This window comes from Pan paniscus, chromosome 13 (assembly GCF_029289425.2).
Source record: "Pan paniscus chromosome 13, NHGRI_mPanPan1-v2.0_pri, whole genome shotgun sequence".
NCBI lineage: Eukaryota > Metazoa > Chordata > Mammalia > Primates > Hominidae > Pan > Pan paniscus.
The window spans coordinates 140,988,762-141,015,153 of NC_073262.2; the positions used below are offsets into that span (position 1 = coordinate 140,988,762).

At 43.1% G+C, this 26,392-nt stretch overlaps 1 protein-coding gene across 7 annotated transcripts in view; it reads left to right on the plus strand.

Annotated features, from left to right (window-relative positions):
* TRAF3IP1 (TRAF3 interacting protein 1) overlaps positions 1-26,392 on the plus strand; it is an 81,926-nt gene that overhangs the window by 29,051 nt on the left and 26,483 nt on the right. For all 7 annotated transcript variants that reach the window (XM_055109270.2, XM_034955488.4, XM_063595346.1 and 4 more), the window contains 3 exons: positions 3,240-3,363; positions 3,586-3,622; positions 6,401-6,477. In XM_055109270.2, the coding sequence (XP_054965245.1) occupies positions 3,240-3,363; positions 3,586-3,622; positions 6,401-6,477 (238 nt within the window). The remainder of the gene's footprint in view (positions 1-3,239; positions 3,364-3,585; positions 3,623-6,400; positions 6,478-26,392) is intronic.

Sequence of the window (26,392 nt, forward strand, 5' to 3'; positions counted from 1 at the left end):
TCACACCATAGGCCAACAGACATGTCAGATGGATGAAAGAGAAAAACCATGCATACATGTAAAATACATCTTCACATCTATGGGAAAATGTTGGACTGCATTTCTCTGACCCCTAGATTGAAGACTTTCTAAGCATGAAAACAATAGGGGAATTAGGAAAAAATAGGGGAAAAAAATTAGGGGCTTAATTGCAGAAAAATTAAAAATAGAAGGTGATCAAAATGTTATAAGCAGGCTGGGCCTGGTGGTTCACGCCTGTAATCCCAACATTTTGGGAGGCCGAGGCGGGTGGATCGCTTGAGGTCAGGAGTTTGAGACCAGCCTGGCCAATGTGGTGAAACCCCCGTCTCTACTAAAAATACAAAAGTTAGCCGGGCGTGGTGGCATGTGCCTGTAGTCCCAGCTACTCAGGAGGCTGAGGCAGGAGAATCACTTGAACCTGGGAGGTGGAGGTTATAATGAGCTGAGATTGCACTGCTGTACTCCAACCTGGGCGACAGAGTGAGACTATCTCAAAAAAAAAAAAAAAAAAGTCATAAGCAATATAAAGACAAACAACAGATAGGATGGATCAGAGTGGGTTTCAGATCAAATAAGAGGCAGGAATTGGAGGCAGGAGTAGATGTGTTTTTCTAGGAGTTTTGCCACAAAGAGAAGGGAAGGAATAAGACTAGAAAGTGGGAAAGGTGGTGTCAAGGGGAGTTACTATTTTTCTAATGATGGGAATGATCCAGTGGAAAGGGGAAATTGATGACGTAGGCGACGTGGGACAGGGGTTTGGTGGAGCAGAGTCCCCGTGTGGGTGTGGGAACGGGCGTGGAGGTGGAGTCGGCACATGGTGTGATGCAGATTCTTAAGGTGATTTTCTGGTACTTATTTTTCTCATGAGTCATAAGAGGGTCTGGGGGAAGAGGAGTGTCAGAGGAGAGAGGGGCTGGGTGAAGTCGCTGTGCACGAGAGTGGGCTAGTGAAGAGACTGGAGCAGAGGTTTTCCTCTAGGGGTGATCCTACTTTGGGGACACTGGGCCATGATCTGGAGACATTTTCTGGTGTTCTGATGAAGGGGAGGGGTTAGGGCAGGGCAATTGCTGAACCTCCTGCAATGCATGGGACAGTCTCCACCACAAAGGAGGATGGGCTGCCTGTCCATAGTGCCTGGGCGGAGGCCGTGGCTGACAGCTGACTTCAGGGCAGCATCTGGTGGACTTGGGCGTAAAGAGACAGAAGATGATGTGGCGGGGCCTGTTCTGCAGCTGCAGTTGGCTACACCTACAGGCACTGGGGGGCACAGGCTGTATTAAACAGGGCTCGGCTCTGCCAAGCAAGTGCACCGAGAGAGAAGGGAAGGAGTAGGAGTATGTGGAAGCGCCACGGTCATGACCAATGTGGGATTTATGCCAGTGAGTGAGGGAGGAGCCCTCGGGGTGAAGGTCAGGAGGAGGCATTAGGATTGAGAGGCTGAAGGTGCCGGATGGATAGAAGGATTGTTGGAGTCAGGCCCTAGGGCGGTGAGCTGGGAATATAGATAGTGGTGGTAAAGGAGTGGGGCGCTTGGATTTGAGGTTGGGGCTTGCTGTTAGTGGTAGTGACAGGGGTGCCCCTGGGAGTGGGCGTCGAGTGTGGGAGGTGGGATCATCCCAGCAGGGTTCAGGGACCCAAGGCCAGGATTTTGGAAGGATCATTTCTCAACACTTGAAATCACAAGTTAAGACAGGAGCACTGTTGGCGAGAGTGGCGGGTCCAGGAGGACTGGGTTGGCAGCTGATGGCAGCAATGATGGGGTCGAGGGTGACAAGATTTAAAGTTGGCAGTTTTTAGGGAGAGTGATCTGGAAGCCGAAGCAAGCATAAGGAAATTACTGACCTTCCCTCAGGGCCTGTGACAAGAGGCCGGTGGGAGGAGCAGCAGCTGCAGCTGAGGGCTATGGGGAAGCTGTGTCCTGGAGAGCAAGGCGGGACAGAGAGGGCCTGCCGATCACGGCAGGCACAGGGGCGCAGGTGTTGGGGAGGTGGAACGTGGGCCACAGTGAGGGTGTGCTGGGAGCGTGAGAGACGAGGGACAGGAGCCTGGACTTCCTGGTACTGACAGAGCAGCGGGTATGAAGTGAGGTTGGTCCTGGCGGAGCCACACGGATGGTTGTTGTCTCAAGGACCCAGTTGAGGAAGTCGAGGATGTCTGGGGCAATGGATGTTATTTTCAGAGGTCGTTCCCAAGTGTCTACATTCCCTCTGGACCTTGTGCATGGCACTGAAGCAAGGGAGGGTTTTGGGGGGTGTGTGTGTGTGTATGTGTGTGTGCGTGTGCGTGCTTGTGCTTGTGTGTATGCGTGTGTGTGTGTGTGTATGCATGTGCACGCATGCAGCACTGCGATAACGGGGCAGGGGAGTTAAGTGATTGCTTAAAGCACGAGTGTGTAGGGAAGAAACAAAGGCAGGAGGGGCCATTAAGGAGCCGGTAGAGTGTTTGGGTCGGGGGCTCACATTTGTACAGAGTGAGCTGACAGTGGCCTGAGTGAGGAGGAGTGGGGCAGCTGTAGGTGGGGCAGTTCTAGTGGGTGGCCCTGGAGAGCATGAGAGAGCCCTTGGGTGAAGGCTGTCACCAAGGAGGACAAGGTCTGGGGCTGGAGGGCCAGGCTATTGGACGCTGACTTGCCCAGAATGATGTGGACTTGGGTGGAGCGCAGTGTGTACGTGGTGCTGAGCGGGACATAGGGCAGCCACTGTGACTAGGAGTTGAATGAGGGGCCTCCAGCTGGCTGTGTGAAGAGAGGTCTGGGGTCAGCCCTGGTCAGTGGGACCCCAATGTGGCCCCTGCCCTGAGGTTTGTGACCCGGGGCAATAAGCGCCTCCAGGTAGAAAGCAGCAGGTGAAGGGCTGGTGTCACTGAGAGCGCAGTCAGGGGAGAGGCGGAGGCCCTGAGGGTCTTTGTGCAGTAGAGGGCATGGCGAGGCTGTGGGGACGGGAGGCCAGGTGTGGACCAGGAGGCCTGGGCAGCACAGGGACGTGGGGAAGCTGGGTGGGGGTGGAGGGTGAGGCTCACAGGGACTCAGGCCTGGAGGGCTTGCAGAGGACACTGTTTGCAGACAGTCCATCTTAGCTTCAGCGGGTAGCTTGAGATGCAGTTCTAGCTAGAGATGGTTGGTGATTAGATTCCTCTCTGCCGACCTCTGACACAGTTTCAGATGCTTGGGACTGATGAAAATGTGTAATTCTAATTTAATCTAATTTCTTTTTATTTAGGTCAGGGAGTGGTAAAACCGTTTCAAATGTGATTACAGAGTCCCACAATTCTGACAATGAAGAGGATGATCAATTTGTGGTGGAAGCTGCCCCTCAGCTCTCTGAAATGTCAGAAATTGAAATGGTTAGTTAACCGAAATATGGTGTTTTTTAATAATAATGTTTTACCTTCATTGAGATTAATAGTCTAGCTTTTAGATTTATGTAGACAAAAATGTCCTGTAATTTTTCAGTTAGTTTTCTACCTTCGTTAATTTTGTTGTTCTTTTTTTGAGATCCACAGAAGCATGATCTTTAGAATTCAACAAGCCTGAATCTTCTTTTTCCCCCTTCCTTTCCTGCTCAGGTAACAGCAGTGGAACTAGAAGAAGAGGAGAAGCATGGTGAGTCCTGGGCACGAGTGTGCATGTATGTCCATGTGTGTGTGCTCATGCACCTTCTCCACGTGTGCCTGGAAGGATCCAGTGCAAGGGACTGTTGTGTGCCAGGTTCTGGTCTGGGTCACACTGGCAGGATCACACTGGTGGTACATAGGACCCTGCGGGCATGGATTACTCTTAAGGCGATGGCTGCTGCTCCCCATCCTTAGAGGAGCGGGAGGGCACTGTTGGAAGCTGGAAACTCACTGGCAACTGTCCTGCAGATGACATCTCGTCTCTTCTGTACGATTAAATTGTGGAAGTAGATGATCTCTGAGGCCCTTTGCAAGTCTAGTTCTGGAATGTTATTGTTGGTTTTCTAGCTGGACAACTCAGTAGTGCAAACCCCGTTCCCCACACCAGGGTTTGAGTATCCTGGAACACAGTTTCTGCAGAAGAGGCAGGCTGAGTACTTTCCTTTATAGATCTGTTCTCACAATATGACTTTGTTTCCTGGCACCTATCACAGGTGAGTAACGAGGGCTTGTTGGTTTTGGGGGTTTGGGGTTTTTTTTGGTATCTATATGAAGCCACCCTTTTTTATTTGAGGCGGAGTCTTGCCCTGTCACCCAGGCTGGAGTTCAGTGGTGCGATCTTAACTTACTGCAACCTCTGCCTCCCGGGTTGAAGCGATTCTTGTGCCTCAGCCTCACAAGTAGCTGGGACTACAGGCGTGCACCACTATGCCTGGCCAATTTTTGTATTTTTAGTAGAGACAGGTTTTCGCTACGTTGGCCAGGCTGGTCTCCAATTTCTAACCTCAAGTGATCCACCCGCCTTGGCCTCGCAAAGTGCTGGGATTACAGGCATGGGCCACTGTGCCCAGCCTAGTCACGGATTTTTAACATAGTGGATGTGTTTCATTTCAGCCCATCTCAGTTTTTCTTATTAATGTTCAGATTGCCCAGTATTTGACCAGGGGAACCTATTGGAGTTATTTTCTGGGGGCCTTTAGACACATCCCAGTACACTCTTTAGCTTTCTTGTTTTCTGATACGACAAGGTGTTTCCGGCTTATTTTGTGTACTTCCTGCCCCATAACTGCCTCATTTCTTCAAGGCACCTGGCCGCTTACTGCTCTGGGTTGCTTCTTGTTTCCGGGCATTTTCACTGCAAAAGCAGGGATATACTTTTTTAAAATAAGAAAGTATATTCTGACTTCGTGATGATATTTCCAATTCCGATTTAGGATTGTAGGGTTTTGCCTGCATTCTTTGGTTTTATATATGCATCTCTTCCATCTCATGCCAAAAAGCCTGGCTCCCAGCAACAGCGGCTGTCCCCACCATGCTTTATGATCCTTCATATGCTCACACAGCAATTTTAGAACACCACCACTGGTTTTTAACAACAATAGGATTACTGGAAACGCTGAAGGATTTTATTTTATTTTATTTTATTTTATTTATTTTTATTTATGTATTTATTTTTGACATGGAGTCTCGCCCTGTCGCCCAGGCTGGAGTGCAGTGGCGCAATCTTGGCTCACTGCAACCTCTGCCTCCTGGGGTCAAAAGATTCTCCTGCCTCAGCCTCCCGAGTAACTGGGATTACAGGCGCCCACCACCACACCCAGTTATTTTTTTGTATTTTTAGTAGAGATGGGGTTTCACCATGTTGGCCAGGCTGGTCTCGAACTCCTGACCTTGTGATCCGCCCCCTTGGCCTCCCAAAGTGCTGGTATTACAGGTGTGAGCCACCAAGCCCAGCCCAAGGACTTTTTTTTTTTTTTGGTAGGTATGTCTGCCTGTTTGTTGGGTATATCCTATTAGGGATGTACAGTCAGTTACCCTGTTTTAAAGTTGTGAAACAATTATTCTGTAGTGGCGCATGCTTGCCAATTGGATATCACTAAGTTTATTTCATTTTGCATTCAACCTTTAGGCATTAGTGTTGTTTACCTTTTTAATGTAAGATAATTCACATGATTTTAAGGTCAGATGTACAAAACCAGGTAGAATCAGAAATGTGGGGCTTTGACCCGTCTTCTCTACCCTCTACTCTCCCTGTCTCCTGTACCCTCTACTCTCCCTCTCCCTGTAGGTAACAGTAAAATAGGGCTTATACTTCCATTTGAAAAACAAACAAATAAATAAATGCATATGCATGTGCATGTGTATTTACTGATACCTGCACTTATTTGCATCTTGCTCTTTTTGATTTGACAGCAGATGCAGGCTTTCATTTTGCAGCAATGCAGAGAAACCATCCTCATTTCCTTCATAGCCGCGTCGTCCTCCACCGTGTGGACGTACCCTCGTTTATTCAGTCAGCCTCGGGCCGATGTATGCTTGGGTGAAACACTATTCCAAAAAACTTCACATGATATTTATCCCATGAGGAAATTCTGAAAGAAGTGGAATAGTCTTGCCCCAGTGTAAAAGAAGTATCCGTACTTAGAAGCATTTCTTGTTATTTCTGTTTGTAATAAATGGCTATATTTTTGGATGTCAATCTGCACTCCTTCTTAATCTTTGAAAATAGAAAATCTATTATATTTCTAAAGCTTTTTACTTTTCAAGGAGCTGATTTCCCTGAAACACTTTGAAATGTGATAATTTCCACTACCAGCTCTCTATCACTCTTGTGTACTATCTCCTTAACAAATAAAGATTATTTGAAACTGTTTCAGCATAAAAAGAGGATAAAAACTTAGTGTTTTTCCCACCATCCCACCCATTTAGAATAGGTTTTTGGGATAGAGAATAAACTTTTAACATAAAATCACTGATTTTTCAACAGGTGGACTTGTGAAAAAAATTTTGGAGACGAAGAAAGATTATGAGAAATTGCAGCAGTCACCCAAACCTGGGGAGAAGGTAATGGAATGATTTCCATAAACACTGGCATTTTAGCAGTCTGTTTCATTCATTTACAGACTTTTACACGTTGGAGCATCTTTCAAATATTACCATTATCAGTGATGTCTGTTTGCATATTTAAATGCCATTCCTGGCCAGGCATGGTGGCTCACGCCTGCAATCCCAGCACCTTGGGAGGCCAGCGCAGACAGATTACCTGAGCCCAGGAGTTCGAGACCAGCCTGGGCAACATGGTGAAACACTGTCTTTACAAAAAATACAAAAATTACCCGGGCGTGGTGGCGCATGCCTGTAGTCCCAGCTACTTGGGGGGCTGAGGCAGGAGAATCGCTTGAACCCGGGAGGTGGAGGTTGTAGTGGATTGAGATTGTGCCACGGCACTCCAGCCTGGGCGACGGAGTGAGACCCTGCCTCAGAAAGAAAAAGAAAAGCCATTCCTCCCTCCTCCCGGTTGGGAGGATATCAAGTGTGGGACTTCCTCTGTGGGGCTACTTCCCTGGCCTGGTATCCAGCCCCGTCTTGGGAGGGGGCAGCGGCTTACTTGGGGAGCTCAGGAGCCAAGAGCCAAAGGCCTGTTGGGCTCTGACTCCCTGACTCTCCCCTTCTGGCCTTGCCCATCCCTTCTCCCAGGTCCTATTTGCAGACTGGGAGGCTGGCTGCCTGATCCTGGCTGATTGCAAAGTAAGAGACTGGGAATTTTTTTTTTTTTTTTGAGGTGGAGTCTCACCCTGTCGCCCAGGCTGGAGAGCAGTGGCGCGATCTCGGCTCACTGCAAGCTCCGCCTCCCGGGTTCACGCCATTCTCCTGCCTCAGCCTCCCGTGTAGCTGGGACTACAGGTGCTTGCCCCTGCTCCTAGCTAATATTTTGTATTTTTAGTAGAGATGGGGTTTTACCGTGTTAGCCAGGATGGTCTCGATCTCCTGACCTTGTGATCCACCCACCTTGGCCTCCCAAAGTGCTGGGATTACAGGCGTGAGCCACCGCGCCCGGCCGGGAATGTTTTTAAGTCTTTTTTTAAAATACGTGTTCTATTGTACCTGGTTCCCCGCAGTCTCCCTCACACATGTGTGATTGATGTGCTTTTGTTGGGACCTGTGGCCTCTTGCCAGCCACTACCCTTTCCTTGGGCACATGACCACTAGGGCGGGCACCTGTGGGCCAACAGGGTGTGTCTCAAATGCCACAGCCAGGTTTCTCTTACAGTCACTTTAAAGAGGAAGAAGAATTTTTTTTTCTTTTAAACAGAAGTTTCTTGGATAGTTAGCCTAATAACTCAACAATTTAAAAAAGTTTTATATGTAGGGATGTGTGCACACATAATGTACACACACATGCACACCTATATGTATTTCTCCCCAGCTGAATTAATGGTTGTTTTAGATAATTCTGCTTAACATGTCCTAGTTTGTCACAAAGCTAGGGCCTGAAATAGCCAATGAGAACTGTGCAATTGAGACTAACAGTAGAGGGAGCCCTTTTAACAATAATAACTGGAGAATGTTGTCGGTGGAGGCTTTGCTGACAGCACCACTGTTTGCCTTGCTGAAAGGAGAAATGCCTTCTGCAGTTTGTTTTTTCATTGATGGAATGTTAATACATTATAGTCCTTTCTGTATGCATGAGGGGTTGTCCTGGTGTCCCTGGTGGTATTTCTGAGACCCAGTCGAAAACCCTGAATGTGTCCCTCCAGGCTCCTAGTGGAGGTCACCTTTGAAGCCTCCATTGGTTTCAATTTTATAGCTATGATTTTTACGCAAAGCATGTTAGGATTGTGTTTCAAAGTCTCCTCGGAAGAGTAAATTATTTCAGATTGGTAAATCTTTGGGCTTCAGAAGATAAAAGGAAAAGTGTCCTTTTTTGGTGAACATCTGCTGTTTTGAAAAAGAGTGGTCAGTGAGAACTTCAAAGTCAGGAGTGATGTATGTTACAGTTAGGGGAAAATCAGCAAGTGTCTGTATGATTTTCTTTAGGATATTGATAAACATCAGGCTTAAATTTAACTTGTTGGTCTTCTTAAAACATTTTTGTTACTTTTTTTTTTTTTTTTTTGAGTCAGAATCTCGCTCTGTTGCCCAGGCTGGAGTGCGGTGGTGCGATCTCGGCTCACTGCAAGCTCCGCCTCCCGGATTCACGCCATTCTCCTGCTACATTTTTTTTTTTAATAAATAAAAATGTGGCCAGGCGCAGTGACTTACACCTGTAATCCCAGCACTTTAGGAAGCCAAGGTATAGCTATGATTGCTTGAGGCCATGAGTTTGAGATCAGCCTGGCCAACATGGCCAGTCCCCTTTCTACCAAGAATGCAAACATTAGCTGGGCATGGTGGTGCACACTTGTAGTCCCAGCTACTCAGGAGGCTGAAGCACAAGAATCGCTTGAGCCCAGGAAGCAGAGGTTGCAGTGAGCTGTGATTGCACTGCTGCACTCCAGCCTGGATGACAGAGCAAGCCTGTCTCAAAAAAAACATGTAGGAAGAGCCAAAGTCCTTTTTCCCCCTGCCCCAGTCCTGTTCCCCCGAGGGCAGTCCCCAGGATGAACTTGGTGTGTATCTCTACTTTGGATGTGCCTCGTGTTGTTTTGCGAGTTTCTAATGTCACCCTAGTGTTGATCTGTTATGCAGGTTGCTTTCTTCATGCAGCAGGTTTCTCTCTCTCATGTTTTGATACATGTAGATGTAGTTTATTCATTTTAATTGAAGCCTTATAGTCCATTATTTGCTTATTAATTACTCTATTGATGGACATTTAGGTTTTTCAGCCATTTCCTTTCATAGACAATGCTTCCATGGCTCCTCTCCATGCCTCCTAGCATTCAAGAGCCAGTGTCTCTTCCAGCAAGAATCAGGCCGCTTTCTGTAAAGGGCCAGATAAAAATACTTCAGGCTTTTTGAGCCAGATGGTCTCTTGCAACTATTGAATTCTGCCGATGTGGCATGAATGCAGCCGCAGCATTAGACCATGTAAATGAGCATGTGTGGCTGTATTCAATAAAACGTACTTTACAAAAACAAGGTCCAGGCTGTGGGCTATAGTTTACTGATTTCAGCTTTGGGGGTATGCCCAGGCTTAGAAGTGCTGTGCCAGGAAGTACACAGATCTTTAGTTTCACCAGATAGGCCACTTTCCTCCTCAAAGTGGCTGTACCAATTTATTCTCCCAGTACAATGAACATCTGTTTCCATACATCCATGCCAACGACAGTCAAGATAGTGAACACACTCATCACCCTCCACAGTGTCATGTGCCCTTGGTGAGCCCATCCTCCAGCCCATCTCCATGTTCCCCTTTCCCCACACCCCACCCCCAGCAGCCACCCCTCTGCTCTGGTTCACTGTGCTTTAGTTTGCATTTCCTAGAATTGTGTTTAAATGGAATCATGTGATGTGCACTCTTTTGAGGTTTTTTTTTCAGTCTGGCCGTTTTTATTCAGCATAATTATTCTGAGATTTATCCATGTTGTTGCAGCATGTATCCATAGTTTATTCGTTTTTATTGCTGAGTAGTATTCCATCGTATGGATATACCACAGTGTGTTCATCCGTGTATCAGTTGATGAACATTTGAGTTGCTTCTAGTTTGGACTATTATAAATAAAGCTGCTGTGAACATTAATGTTCAAGTCTTTGTTTTGACAGATACTTTCATTATGTTGTGTTAATACAGTAGAACCCCTCTTATTTGCAGGGGATATGTTCCATGACCCCTAGCGGATGCCTGAGACTGTGGATAGTACCAAACCCTGTATATACCATGTTTTTTCATGATACGTTCCGATGATAAAGTTTACTTTATGAATTAGGTTCAGTAAGAGATGGACAATAACTGATATTAAACAGAACAATTTTAACAATATGTCAGCACCACTCCCGTGTACTTAGGGGCCATTGTTAAATAAAATAAGGGTTACTTTAACACAAGCACTAGGATACTGCCACAGTCTAGACTATCTGATAACTGAGAGGGCTACTAAGTGACTAACAGGTGGATGGTGTGTACAGTGTGTATATATACTGGACAGAGGGATGATTTATGTCCTCAGCAGAACTGTGCAAGATTTGATCACCCTACTCAGAATGGCATGCAATTGAAAACTTATGAATGAATTGTTTATTTCTGGAATGTTCCATTTAATATTTTCAGATTGCAGGTAACTGAAACTGCAGAAAGTGAAACTATGGGTGGGGATAGGACTGTTGTACCTAGAAGTGGGACTGCTGAGGCATATGGTAAGTGTGTGCTTAACTTTTTAAGAAACTGCCAGACCATAGGGCTGGGTGCTATGGCTCACACCTGTAATCCCAGCCCTCTGGGAGGCCGAAGTGTGAGGATCACTTGAAGCCAGGATTTTAAGACCAGCCTGTGCAACATAGGGAGACCCTGTCTCTACAAAAAAACAAAAACAAAGATTGCCAAACTGTGTTGCAAAGTGGTTGTATCATTTTGCATTCCTACCAGCAGTGTATAAGAGTTTCAGTTCCTTCACATCCTCGTCAGCACTAGGTACGGTCAAACTTTAAAATTTTTCAGCCGGGTGTGGTGGCTCACACCTGTAATCCCAGCACTTTGGGAGGCCGAGGCAGGCAGATCACGAGGTCAGGAGATTGAGACCATCCTGGCTAATGGTGAAACTTTGTCTCTACTAAAAATACAAAAAATTAGCTGGGCATAGTGGCACAGGGCTGTAGTCCCAGCACTCAGGAGGCTGAGGCAGGAGAATCGCTTGAACCCGGGAGGCGGAGGTTGCAGTGAGCCGAGATTGTGCCACTGCACTCCAGCCTGGGGGACAAAGTGAGATTCCGTCTCAAAAAAATTTTTTTTCATAGTTGTAATTTGCATTTCCTTAATGGCTAATGATGTTGAATATCTATCCTATGGTTGTATACATAATATATAATGACACCCTTGTGTCTCATATGTTGTAAATATTTTTCCAATCTATCGCTTGTCTGACTTTGCCTTTTTATTTAAAAAACTTTTTTTTTTTTTGAAACAGAGTCTGGCTCTGTTGCCCAGGCTGGAGTGCAGTGGTCTGAATCTCGGCTCACTGCAACCTCTGCCTCCCAGGCTCAAGTGATCCTCCCACCTCAGTCTCCCGAGTAGCTGGGACTACAGGCACACGCTACCACACCTGGCTAATTTTTGTATTTTTTGTAGGGGGATTTTGCTATGTTAGCCAGGCTGGTCTTGATCTCCTAGGCTCCAAGCGATCCTTCTGCCTTGGCCTCCCATAGTGAACCACTGCACCTGGCCAGACTTTTCTATTTTGATGTAAAATTTAAACAGCCTTTTTCTTTATACATTATTTATTTTTTTTCTTTTTGTTTTGGCCAAGAGTTTAAGGTGCAGTTATACTTTATTTTTGATTTTGTCTGAAGAAGCTGTCCTATCCTGGTTGTAAAGGTAGTCTCTAGTTTAGTCTTCTTTTTCACGTCTAGGTCTCTGCGTGGTCTGGAAGTGTGATTTTCTGCTGTGTGGTAGCCAGCCGAGGCTTCCTTACCCCGCCTTTGTACCTCCACCTCTCTAGGGAGCCCAGGCACTACGTGTTTCCGGGCTCTGCTGTGTCTCTCCTTGTTTCAGCACTATGGTTTTACGTCTGGGAAAGCCTTTCTAAATGTTCCTCCACTCCTCCCCCACTCTCCAGGTTGTCTTGATTGTGAGTAAGTCTTTATGGCTTTATATAATTGTGGGATCAGTTTGTGTGGTTCCATGAAAAACCTTGTTGTGATTTTGACTGGAATCGTATTGATCTTTGCTTGACTTGACTTTTACCACTAACTTCCACTCCATTGCCTTGCCTGTCTTTGTAGCAAAACACCTTAAAATAAACGCTTATCTTTTGCTGTCTACAATCTACCTCTTCCCACTCTCTCCTAACCCCATTCCAGGGAGGCCGCTGGCTCTCCACCTTCGTCCGAGTTGCCTGAGTTGCCCTCGGCAGGGTCACCTGACCTCTCAGTTGTTCTATCTGCTGGTTATGTCTGTGTCCTGCGACAGCGTTTTGATGCTGTTGGCCACTCTCTCCGTCCTTGGCATGGCCTCCAGCTACAGCACTCTCCTCTGGCGCCCCTCCTGCCAGGCCAGTCCCCCTTCTCTCTGTCCTTTGCTAGTTCCTTCTCTTTTCATTCTTTTCTTAGTATCACCATCTTAATGTTATTAGCTGTCCTTTCAAACTAATTTTTTTTTTTTACTAAGTCAGTTTCCTTAGTGGTTATATTCCATTTTTCTGCTTTTTCTTTCTTATTTTGGTAATTAATGTTTGAATCTGTTAGGTTTAGATTTACCTGCAAGCAAAAGAAAGCTAAAACCTTAGTGGCGTAAATGAAGTGTTTTATCTCATGGGTCAGTCTAGAGGTAGCCATCCAGGTGGCAGTGACCCTGACGCCTTCTGCCTCATTCCTCCACAGCATGATGTGACCTCCCTTCCTCAGGGTGCCTCACAGGCCAGGATAGCTTCAGCTTCCAGCCAGCAAGAGGGAGAAAAGGGAGGAAGGAGAAGGCCTGCCCTCCTCCTTCAGGATATTTACTGGAAGTTGGACAGCACTTCCACTTACATTATGTTGGCTAGAACTTAGTCACAAAGGAGACCATGAAGTGAAATCTCTATTGTAGGCATCCATTTGCATAGCCAGAAATCAGGAATTCCATTATCACAAACTAGAACGTGTCAAATTTTCTCAGTGCCTGCCATGCTCAGAAAATGGTAGTGCTTGCAAGGCACATGGGTAAGTGGAAGAGGCTGCCTCCCTGGCTAGAGGCCGAGGGTTCCTGGACCCAGCACACGTCTCACATGTGGGCCGCACACAGTGGCGGGAAGCTTTGCCAAAGCGGAGATCAGAAACAGGGTCGACCAGCTGTCTCTTCCACAATGTTTCTCTAGGAAATTGTTTATTTCATTCATGTCTTACAGTCATGGCATAAAGATGTTTGAAGTAGCCTTTATGATTTTAAAATATCTTATCTATACTTAGTTTTTCTTTTCTTCCCAAAATTTTGTGTCTTTTTATTTCTTGGTGAGACTTTGAAAAAACTATTCAAATAAACACTCTCTAGCAAAGAATCAACTTTCAGTTTTATAGATACTCACTTTTGTTTTATTTGATTAATTTCTACTCTGTTATTCCTTTTAATTTCTTTGGGCATTGACTTTTCCTAGTCTCTTGAATAAAGCACACAGCTCCTTTATTTTGAGTCGTTGTCGTTTTAAACCTACATATATTTCCGATTGCACAGCTCCTTTTAAGCATGGTTTATCCTTGACTTCTAAATTCCTTGAATATTGAATTTGATATTGAATATTAAAAATTCCTTGAATTTTAATATGAAGTACTTTGTTACAATTTTAACATATGGGCAGTTGGGATTCTTTTTTTAGTTTTTTACACATAAAGATTTTTAAAAGTCTTTTTAATGATAACATCTAATGTAATGAAATTGATTATTTGGAATTGATGAGACTTTTAATGTGGCCTATTTGGTGGTCAGTTTTGTGTTTCGAAGTGCTTGCAAAGCTGCTTACTTCTAGACATACTTCAGGTCCAGGCTTCCACATACCGTTGTTGATTTCACAGAGAGGCAAATGTAAGACTGTATCCTCAGGCCAGGTGTGGTGGCTCACACCTGTAATCCCAGCACTTTGGGAGGCCGAGGTGGGCGGATCACGAGGTCAGGAGTTCAAGACTAGCCTGGCCAACATAGTAAAACCCCGTCTCTACTAAAAATACAGAAATTAGCCGGACATGGTGGTGTGTGCCTGTAGTTTCAGCTACTCAGGAGGCTGAGGCAACATAATTGCTTGAACCCAGGAGGTGGAAGTTGCAGCGAGCCGAGACTGCACCACTGCATTCCAGCCTGGGCAACAGAGCGAGACTCTGTCTCAAAAAAAATAAATAAATAAAAATAAAAATATATCCTCAAAGCATGTATGCTGAATCTATCATCATTATCGATTTATACATATTATCATAATAATTGCTTATTTTCTCTCTGTCTCATTAAAAAATACAAAACAGGTGTTTTCTGTGCTTTTTCACATAAATTGTGGTGTGCCCTTCCTTAGTCTTGATACTTTTTATTTTTTTGGAGGATTTTTTCAATGCTAAAGACATGCATATTTATAATTTGGGCCTCTCTCCAGCCTGTCTTTGAAGTTGCATTGGAAGTAAAGCCATTTCTTATTGTACTAATGGACTTGAATAATACATTATAGAATAAATATGTGAATCAGATTGCTTTAAGCGTTTTCTTCATTATCCTGACTTGTTTGCTCTCTTTTCAAGAGGAAATATAAACTTTGTTAATAGTAAGATATTAGCTCCTGCCAGCGTTTTTTTTTTCTTTCTTCAGGTTTATGAAGAAGTTTTTGAAAAACCATCAAAAGAACCATTTTATTACAGTGTTTCTTACGCTTTCTAAAGGTTTATATATGAAGATGCTTTAGGCTAATGGCCAACAGTTTCGAAGACTGTTCACTCACTTTAAAGTATTTAAATATTTCTCACTCCTAATTTTTCAGTCTCCTTTTACATGATCTTCCCTTTGTTTCTCTTTTTCATTTTATATCTAATTATTAATAAGTATGATTTTTAGATGCTTTTTCTTTGCATTTAAATTTTTTATTTTGAAATAGCTATTGGAGTACTTCTTTTTGTAGATTTCCTTCTTTCTTCATTTTAAGGTTTTGTGACTGCTCTCTTCTCTACTTTCTTGATCTTGTAAACCGTGCCTTGTTCTGGGACTGCTAGACGTCACGCCCATATCTTGTCCTGGTGAGAGCAGGTGGGCATGTATTGAATTTGACCTGCATGTATGTTTTTTGTTGCCATTCTGAAAGAAAGTTGTAATAAGCAAGCAAATATTTCTAGAATGACTAGCATGGATGACTGTCTTAAAGAGGCATTTATTTGGGAATGTGAGAACTTCTTGTATCTTGAAATGCCTCTTGATGGATACAGTGACCTTATCGTGAACAAGTTATGTTTTAATTAAAGTCAATGGCATATAACAAATAGTATTTAGCTAAATTGTTGATGAAAGTCAGGGATTTGAGTCTTAAATTATTTCACTTTGGTGATAGGAATAGATCCTCAAATTTCTCTTTTTGGTAGGTAGATGGTGCAGTTTCATCACAAATACTATAACTCTTTCAGAAAAATGCTATTCAGAATCTCTCCTTACCTGAAATTCTACACCTGACAACAGTATTTTTAGTTTGGATATTTTTGGTCCTAGTATTATTGGATTTTTCCTTTGCTAGGAATATTGTTTCCATTGAAATTGTTGTTAAAGAAATAAAAATGGGCCAGGCGCGGTGGCCCACGTCTGTAATCCTAGCACTTGGGAGGCCAAGTCAAGCAGATCACTTGAGCTTAGGAGTTAGATACCAGCCTGGGCAACATAGCGAGACACCATCTCTACAAAAATTAAAAACAATCAGACGTGGTGGTGCATACCTGTGTTTCCAGCCACTCGGGAGGCTGAGGCAGAAGGATGGCTTGAGCCCACAAGTTTGAGGCTGCAGTGAGCCAAGCTCGCGCCACTGCACTCCAGACTGGGTGATAGTGTGAGACCTGTCTCAAAAAAATAAAATAAAAATAAAAATAAATAAATAAAAATAAAAAGAGACATACTCTGTTGGTAAGACTTTAATAGTTAAATTGGGAACTACTGAAATTGATTCTAATCATGAAGGGTTATATGGTGGGGTTTTTTGTTTGTTTCTTAGAGGTTTTGTTTTTGTTTTTAAAGAAATAAGGTGATAGTTTTATGTTCCCAAGTAAAATCTCTGAATGCAGTATCTTACAATATGCAGGCTGGAGATTTTAAGTTTTGGATATAAAATTTGTTACCACCCTATTATCTTATAAAAAATCAGACACCGGCTGGGCGCAGTGGCTCACGCCTGTAATCCTAGCACTTTGGGAGGCCGAGGCGGGCAGATCACAAGGTCACGAGATCGAGACCATCCTGGCTAATATGGTGAAATCCCATCTCTACCAGAAATACAAAGTGGTGGCAGGCGCCTGTAGTCCCAGCTACTCGGGAGGCTGAGGCAGGAGAATGGCATGAACCTGGGAGGCGGAGCTTGCAGTGAGCAGAGATCGCGCCACTGCACTCCAGCCTGGGCGACAAAGCAAGACTCCGTCTCAAAAAAAAGAAAAATCAGGCACCAGCTATATCATTTAAAATATTTATAAACATATGCCATGGGTGTATTATAGACCACAAAAATGGTTTGGAAGCCATTAAAATATTACATGTATATGAACTTTATAAAGATAATTAGGAGGAGATAGGCCTTTTCTCTATAGACAAATAAAGTTCATGATAAGGATAAAATATGAGTTATTTAACTGAAAAAAAAATAGATACACATATAAATGACTTAAGAAAACTGTATTATAAAAATGTGTTTGGCTGTATTGTCACAAACATTTCCAAATTGATATGCCCATTATCTTCTGGTTCATGATTACTCAGCGAATGATAATATAATCAATAAAGATTTTATTTTTACTGAAAATGTCACTGAAATTCATAGTATGTCCTCGGTTTTTTAGATTTTAGTCAGTTGTGGCCTGATAGGTTATTTCTGGTCTTAATTTTGCCAGTACCCTTTTCTGTGCTTTGCATAAAAAAAATCTTTATTTTGATTGGTTTTGACAGCCTGCCTTGGATGTCAATTCAGTTTCTAAGTAGTGTAGACCCTGGTGTTTAAATACACTCACTGTGACACATTAATGGATATATGAGGGAATGATGTTGTGTTAGCCCCAGGATGAAAATTAGTGGAGGCTGGGTGCGGTGGCTCACACCTGTAATCCCAGCCCTTTGGGAGGCCGAGGCGGGCAGATCACGAGGTCAGGAGATCGAGACCATCCTGGCTAACAAGGTGAAACCCCGTCTCTACTAAATATACACAAAAATTAGCCAGGCGTGGTGGCACGTGCCTGTAATCCCAGCTACTCAGGAGGCTGAGGCAGGAGAATCGCTTGAACCTGGGAGGCAGAAGTTACAGTGAGCCGAGATCGCACCACTGCACTCCAGCCTGGGTGACAAAGCAAGACTCTGTCTCAAAAAAAAAAAAAAAAAAAGAAAAGAAAATTAGTGGATAAGGATTAGAATTAAATAGAATTTAGTCACATTGACTACTAAACAATGCCCCAGCTCAGTGGAGAGAAGTGTAGGAGGTATCTGGAGAGCAGTAAGTAGAGAAATCAAAGGGGATGTGGCACAAGTTCCAGAAGCCTCAGCGCCCTGCAACAGAAGACTGAAGATGTGGATCTCACTAGTTTGAAGAGGTGTGAAGACTTTAGAAGCTACCCAGTGAGACATCATGAAATTGTTAAAATCTGTTAGTCATTAGGCCTTGAAAGGAATGGTTTAGAAACGACCTAGCTGAGCGAGTGGGCTTGGGCCTTTGGTGCACGCTTGGCATGGGCTGGGGTCCCCTTAGCATGTGGTGGTGGCTGTGACAGCTCTTGCTCCTCGTGGGACTGAGCTTTCTCAGAGAGACTGTGGGACACGGGAGAGACCGCGGTGGGACCGAGAGCCTGGGCCACCGAGCCCTCTCTGTGCAGGGCTTCCCACGCATGGCCTCCTGCACCTGCACCACAACTCACTGCTGAGGAAATTGAGGCTTAGGAGAGCCTGAGTCCCTTGCCCAAGGCCTTGCACTCCAGAGCCTGGATCCAAACTCTTATCTAGCCCCAAAGTACAGGTTCTGACCACAGGAGGGAGCAGCACCGCGGCTCCAGCATGCCCCAGGCCCGGAGTGTGTGCCTCCCTGTCTCAGTGCGGGGTGGGCGCGTTGAGCTGCTTTTTTTGGAGCAACTTATTTCGAGAATTATTTTAATCCTTAAATTCCATATTTATTCAGCTTCCCTTTGAAAAAAAAGGGAAATTTGTGTTTTTAAAAAGTGTTAGTTAGTATTTTTGTCCTTTCCAAAACATATTCACTTGTGCTTACTGTTGTGAGACACACATGTATTTTTCTAGTTCCCATCTATTATTCCTTGCTGTCTGTTTCTGACCTGAAAAGCAGCTTCCAGTGAAGAGCTATCACTAGAGGAACAGGACTTGGCTGAATGAATTAGGTTTTATTGAGTTTTTAATTTAATGTGGGTAAAGCAGGCTCAGGAGGGCTGAAATGGACGAAGCAATGGCACAACTTTATTACTTTTCTCCAGGGTATGGATTATAGGGGATATTTTAGAGTAAAGAAAAACTAAGATTCTTGGCATTAAAATGCTTCGATTTCCTATTTATAGCAGTGATGCACATATAATTTTTCATATTGGACTGTTATTAAGGTTTTTCTGATTGAAATCTCCGTACAGTTTCTTCTGGCCAGTAGACTTCCTCCATCCCCAGATGTGACCCCTTTTAGACTAATAAAACCTCTTGATAATACTTATAATACTTGTCACAGAGGGCAGGACTGACATTCACTTAGTGAAGGGCTTGTATTATACCAGGCTTTGCTCTATGTAAGTTTTGTATTTTCAGGAATATTCTTAAATCCCTTAAAGAAAAAAAATGAAAATAAAGTAGAAATACATTTATTTTAGGTATTGTTACTAATAATTTTTTTTTGAGACGGAGTTTCACTCTTGTTGCCCAGGCTGGAGTGCAATGGCGTGATCTCGGCTCACTGCACCCTCTGCCTCCCAGGTTCAAGTGATTTTCCTGCCTCAGCCTCCCTAGTAGCTGAGATTACAGGCGCCTGCCACCATGTCCAGCTAATTTTTTTTTATTTTTAGTAGAGACAGAGTTTCACCATGTTGGCCAGGTTGGTCTTGAACTCCTGACCTCAGGCGATCCACCCGCCTCGGCCTCCCAAAGTGCTGGGATTACAAGCGTGAGCCACTGCGCCTGGCCATTGATAAATACTTTGTAAATAAAATACACTGTGTCTATACTCTTACATGATGCACCATGTTAGTTTTTAAAACTTGGGAGTAATTTCTGTATATTAGTATTTTGGGTTCTGACTAGGTTTCTAGGTAGCTTAACAAAGCTTTTATTGTACTACAATAAAAGTACTTTGTACAAGTAGAGTTCATTTACAGTAAAAAATGATAGAAAATAATGCTGTTATTTTAATAGTAATAACCAAGCAATTAAAGTAAATATATATTTTTAACAATTTTGAAATTAGCTTTCTAAGAAAAGCGGGTTTAGAAGCAGGCAAAGCATTCACTTGTGAAAGACACTTTTGGGAACTTCAGAGCCTTCAGAGATTAATGGTAGTGATATTAAAAGTGGAGCGCGTTCCACTGTCTTCCATGCGGGAGCTTTCTGGCTCTGCTGCTTTTTGTTGCAGAAGCATCCAGTCCAGAATGAGTTAGGTGTTTTGTAAGTTTCTTTCAGTCTCAAACAGTCTGTGCTCTTCCCTTGATTTGGCCTTGACAGTTTTGAACAGTACAGCTATTTTCCTGACTGGCCCCCGGTTTGGGTTTGTGTGGTGTTTCCTTGTGATGAGAGTCAGACTTTGCATCCTGGGCCAAAACCTTCCAGAAACGAGGCTGTGCTGCCTTTGCTGCGTCCTGCTGAGTGGTTCAAGGTTTCAGATTGTTCCTGACTGCAGACGCTCTCCGTGGCCTCTCGAAGAGGATGCTGTCTGCCAGCTTCTCTGCAGTCAAGCTGCTCCTTTTCTCTTTGTAATTACTAGCATTTTGGAGGAAGTACTTTGTACAATCGAAGTACCCTGTGCTTCACTAAGTTTAATCCTTTGTTGGTATCATTATGGGCTTGTGCCTTCCACTTGGACTCTGTGGGCTGTAATCTCTTACTGCCATGATTTTCATGCGCAGATGGCCTCAGATTTGGCTCTGGAGAGCTCCTTCAAGCTGGCTTTGTGTCCTTTCAGCCTGCGCCCGGCATTCTTTGAGCTGTTCCTTGCTTTCTGGCTCATCCTGTTCTTTCCCTGCTCCAGCCCCAGAATCAGCCATTTCCCCAGGAGACCTGGGTCCTTTGATTGGAGAATGGAGTGTTTGCCACTTTTGGAGGTTCAGCTCTCAGGTCATCTCAGTGAACAGAGCTAGAGGGGGAAAATGTACATGTCTGTGTTTGTGTATATATGCGTGTGTGCATGTCTGTCTGTATGTGTGTGTATATGTGAATGTGTGTGTGTGTCTGTAAGTGTGCATGTGTATATATGTGTGTGCATGTCTATATATGTGAATGTCTATGTGTGTGCATGTGTGTTTATGTCTGTATTGTGCATGTCTGTGTATGCATATGTGTGCGTGTCTGAGTGTATACATGTATACGTGTGCATGTCTGCATGCATGTGTACATGTGCATATATGCATGGCTATGTCTGTGATATATGTGTATGTGCATGTCTATGTATGTGTGTGTACATGTGTATGTGCAAATGTCTATGCCCTCCCTACCTGGTCTCCCTGGCCGTGTGGGTGCCCTCTCCTTCCTGTGCTGGGCTCCTGCCTCCATTCTCCCTACCCCGGGCTCTCCCACCCCCAGCCTAGTGTACATGCTTCCCTGGCATTGTGGCATTGCCCACTTCATGGCTTCAGGACCAAATGGCTCAGGAGGGAAGATCAGTTACTGACTTTCCCCTGGAATGGGCATTTCATAAGGTGAAGACCAGTGCCTCTCATCTCCCTCTCGTGGCTAGCATAGCAGTGGACATTAAGTGCATGTCATCAACTGTTGAAGAGATGAATTTCATCGCCAGTTGAACAGAAGTTAGAAGAGAAAGGGGGAAGTGGAAGGGAATGAATGATAAAATGTGGGGAAGCACTTGCCAGAGGTGAAAAACGAAGCTATGTGCATTTAGGGGAATTACGGACATTTTTCGTGCTGTAGCCTCTGGTGAGCCCCATGCTAACACCAGGGGGTGCTTTAAACCCATCATGAGGCCTCTGAGTGCTAGGGAGCGGGCATAGTTCTCTTGTAATGTGGTTTTCTGCCACAATTTGGACATTTGTCGTTTGGACAGTAATATAGATTTCTGAGTAAAATGTGATAAGAACGAAGTTTACTAGCTTTCTGATCTCAGTTAATGCGACATTGAAAGTATGTTTTTTAGAGGTGCTTTGTACTTTTCGTAAAGAGCGTGAAGCTTGACCTTCTATGAGTCTGCACTTGAAAAGGGCTTTCATGTGCCAGGTAAAAAGGGAACTCACAATATTGGCAGTATTGTTGAGATCAGGTGTTTTTTTCGGTTTGTTTTTGTTTTTTTTGGTGGGGGGAACAACCAAAAACAATCCTACAAGTATATTGTACATCAAGAAAAAATAGGTTCTTTTGAAAAGAACCAAAGTCAGATTTGCTGTAGACTTCTCTGTGGCCCTAAATGCCAGAAGAAAAAGGAACAGTTGCTTCAACATTTGGAGAGAAAGAAACTGACCCAAGATTCTTACTATTTAGCTAGATTGTCATTTCATACATAAAAACAGTGGAAGACACATCCAGATAATGCAAGAGCTCAAAAAAAGATTGTTCTTATATTCTTCCAAACCTAAGCCTAAGGAAAGCCTGGGTGTGGGCCTGGGATGACCAGCACAGTGGCCACTCGCCCATGTGGTGGGGGTATTGGAAAACTGACGAATCCTAACTGAAATATATCCTAAGTATAAAACACACACCAGATTTCAAATATGATGTTGGAAAAGAAGAATATAAACTATCTCATTAGAAATTATTATATTGATTACATGTTGAAATGATTTTGTATATATCACATTAAATAAAATTTATTGAAACTAATTTCATCTGTTTCTTTTTACTTTTAAAGTGAAACTAGTAGAAAATATTAAATTACGTATATGGCTAGCATATTTCTATTGGGCAGCATTGGTATAGGTGAAATGAATTAAAATTGATTATTGAAACTGATAAAGCATATAGAATTGAGTATAACTACAGAATTGAATGCAAAATCCCTAAACTAGTTCTTGAAAAAATAGTTCTGTGGAAGAATAACATAATAATAATAGATGGTAGGGTTGAGGGAGTCAAGGGAAGTAAAATCACATTAAAGTAACATTCATTTAAAAGTTTTTTTCTCCACTTTCTTTTTCATTTTTATTATACTTTAAGTTCTAGGGTACATGTGCACAATGTGCAGGTTTGTTACATAGGTATACATGTGCCATGTTGGTTTGCTGCACCCATCAACTCGTCATTTACATTAGGTGTTTCTCCTAATGCTATCCCTCCCCCCAGCCCCCTGCCCCCCGACAGGCCCCGGTGTGTGATGTTCCCTGCCCTGTGTCCATGTGTTCTCATTGTTCAACTCCCACGTATGAGTGAGACCATGTGGTGTTTGGTTTTCTGTCCTTGTGATAGTTTGCTTAGAATGATGGTTTCCAGCTTCATCCATGTCCCTGCAAAGGACATGAACTCATCCCTTTTTTATAGCTGCGTAGTATTCCATGGTGTATATGTGCCACATTTTCTTTACCCAGTCTATCATTGATGGACATTTGGGTTGGTTCCAAGTCTTTGCTATTGTGAGTAGTGCCATAATAAACGTACATGTCCATGTGTCTTTATAGCAGAATGATTTATAATCCTTTGGGTATATACCCAGTAATGGGATTGCTGGGTCAAATGGTAATTCTAGTTCTAGATCCTTGAGGAATCACCACACTGTCTTCCACAACGGCTGAACTAATTTACATTCTCACCAACAGTGTAAAAGCATTCCTATTTCTCCACATCCTCTCCAGCATCTGTTGTTTCCTGACTTTTTAATGACTGCCATTCTAACTGGCGTGAGATGGTATCTCATGGTGGTTTTGATTTGCATTTCTCTGATGACCAGTGATGATGAGCATTTTTTCACGTGTCTGTTGGCTGCATAGATGTCTTCTTTTGAGAAGTGTCTGTTCATATCGTTTGCCCACTTTTTGATGGGGTTGTTTTTTTCTTGTAAATTTGTTTAAGTTCTTTGTAGATTCTGGATATTAGCCCTTTGTCAGATGGGTACATTGTAAAAATTTTCTCCCATTCTGTAGGTTGCCTGTTCACTCTGATGGTAGTTTCTTTTGCCATGCAGAAACTCTTTCGTTTAATTAGATCCCGTTTGTGTATTTTTGGCTTTTGTTGCCATTGCTTTTGGTGTTTTAGTCATGAAGTCCTTGCCCATGCCTATGTCCTGAATGGTATTGCCTAGGTTTTCTTCTAGGGTTTTTATGGTGTTAGGTCTAACATTTAAGTCTTTAATCCATCTTGAATTAATTTTTGTATATGGTATAAGGAAGGGATCCAGTTTCAGCTTTCTACATATGGCTAGCCAGTTTTCCCAGCACCATTTATTAAATAGTGAATCCTTTCCCCATTTCTTGTTTTTGTCAGGTTTGTCAAAGATCAGATGGTTGTAGATGTGTGGTGTTATTTCTGAGGCCTCTGTTCTGTTCCATTGGTCTACATCTCTGTTGTGGTACCAGTACCATGCTGTTTTGGTTACTGTAGCCTTGTAGTATAGTTTGAAGTCAGGTAGCGTGATGCCTCCAGCTTTGTTCTTTTGGCTTAGGATTCTCTTGGCAATGCGGGCTCTTTCTTGGTTCCATATGAACTTTAGAGTAGTTTTTTCCAATTCTGTGAAGAAAGTCATTGGTAGCTTGATGGGGATGGCATTGAATCTGTAAATTACTTTGGGCAGTATGGCCATTTTCATGATATTGATTCTTCCTGTCCATGAGCATGGAATATTCTTCCATTTGTTTGTGTCTTCTTTTATTTAGTTGAGCAGTGGTTTGTAGTTCTCCTTGAAGAGGTCCTTCGCATCCTTTGTAAGTTGGATTCCTAGGTATTTTATTCTCTTTGTAGCAATTGTGAATGGGAGTTCACTCATGATTTGGCTCTCTGTCTGTTAATGGTGTATAGGAATTCTTCTGATTTTTGCACATTGATTTTGTATCCTGAGACTTTGCTGAAATTGCTTAATCAGCTTAAGGATATTTTGGGCTGAGACAATGGGGTTTTCTAAATATACCATCATGTCATCTGCAAACAGGGACAATTTGACTTCCTCATTTCCTAATTGAATACCCTTTATTTCTTTCTCTTGCCTGATTGCCCTGGCCGGAACTTCCAACACTATGTTGAATAGGAGTGGTGAGAGAGGGCATCCTTGTCTTGTGCTGGTTTTCAAAGGGAATGCTTCCAGTTTTTGCCCATTCAGTATGATATTGGCTGTGGGTTTGTCATAAATAGCTCTAATTATTTTGAGATACGTTCCATCAATACCTAGTTTATTGAGAGTTTTTAGCATGAAGGGCTGTCGAGTTTGGTCGAAGGCCTTTTCTGCATTTATTGAGATAATCATGTGGTTTTTGTCGGTTCTGTTTATGTGATGGATTACGTTTATTGATTTGTGTGTGTTGAACCAGCCTTGCATCCCAGGGATGAAGCCAATTTGACCATGGTGGATAAGCTTTTTTTGATGTGCTGCTGGATTTGGTTTGCCAGTATTTTATTGAGGATTTTCACATCAATGTTCATCACGGATATTGGTCTAAAACTCTCTTTTTTTGTTGTGTCTCTACCAGACTTTGGTATCAGGATGATGTTGGCCTCATAAAATTAGTTAGGGAGGATTCCCTCTTTTTCTATTGATTGGAATAGTTTCAGAAGGAACGGTACCAGCTCCTCTTTGTACCTCTGGTAGAATTTGGCTCTGAATCCGTCTGGTCCTGGACTGTTTTTGGTTGGTAGGCTATTAATTATTGCCTTAATTTCAGAGCCTGTTATTGGTCTCTTCATATATTCAGCTTCTTTCTGGTTTAGTCTTGGGAGGGTGTATGTGTCCTGGAATTTATCTATTTTTTCTAGATTTTCTAGTTTATTTGTGTAGAGGTGTTTATAGTATTCTCTGATGGTAGTTTGTATTTCTGTGGGATTGGTGGCGATATCTCCTTTATCATTTTTTATTGCATCTATTTGATTCTTCTCTCTTTTCTTCTTTATTAGTCTTGCTAGCGGTCTATCAGTTTTGTTGATCTTTTCAAAAAACCAGCTCCTGGATTCATTGATTTTCTGAAGGTCTTTTTGTGTCTCTATCTCCTTCGGTTCTGCTCTGATCTTAGTTATTTCTTGCCTCCTTCTAGCTTTTGAATTTGTTTGCTCTTGCTTCTCTCATTCTTTTAGTTGTGATGTTAGGGTGTTGATTTTAAATCTTTCCTGCTTTCTCTTGTGGGCATTTAGTGCTATAAATTTCCCTCTACACACTGCTTTAAATGTGTCCCAGAGATTCCGGTATGTTGTGTCTTTGTTCTCATTGGTTTCAAAGAACATCTTTATTTCTGCCTTCATTTTGTTATGTACCCAGTAGTCATTCCGGAGCAGGTTGTTCAGTTGCCATGTAGTTGTTCGGTTTTGAGTGAGTTTGTTAATCCTGAGTTCTAATTTGATTGCACTATGGTCTGAGAGACAGCTTGTCGTGATTTCTGTTCTTTTACATTTGCTGAGGAGTGTTTTACTACCAATTATGTGGTCAATTTTGGAGTAAGTGCGATGTGGTGCTGAGAAGAATGTATATCTGTTGATTTGTGGTATAGAATTCTGTAGATGTCTATTAGTTCTGCTTGGTCCAGAGCTGAGTTCATCTTCACTTTCTTTATGGTGTCTTTCAATGACATTTTAAAGACATTTTTAATTTTAATCAAACTTTTCAATCTTTTCTCTTATGGTTAATGCTTTTGGCGAGTCGGTTAAGAAATCCTTCTGTATTCCAAGGTCAGAAAGATATTTACTCTTTTTAAAAAAGTAAAGCTTTGTTTTGACATGTACATGCTTAATCCACCTGGAGTTGATTTTCCTGTATTCTGTGGGACAGAAGTGTAGTTTTTTTCTCTCCTCATATGGATAACCAAGTTTTCCTCCTTTCCCCATTGATCTGCAATGCTGTCTCTGCTGAATATGAAAGTTCCATATGCGTGG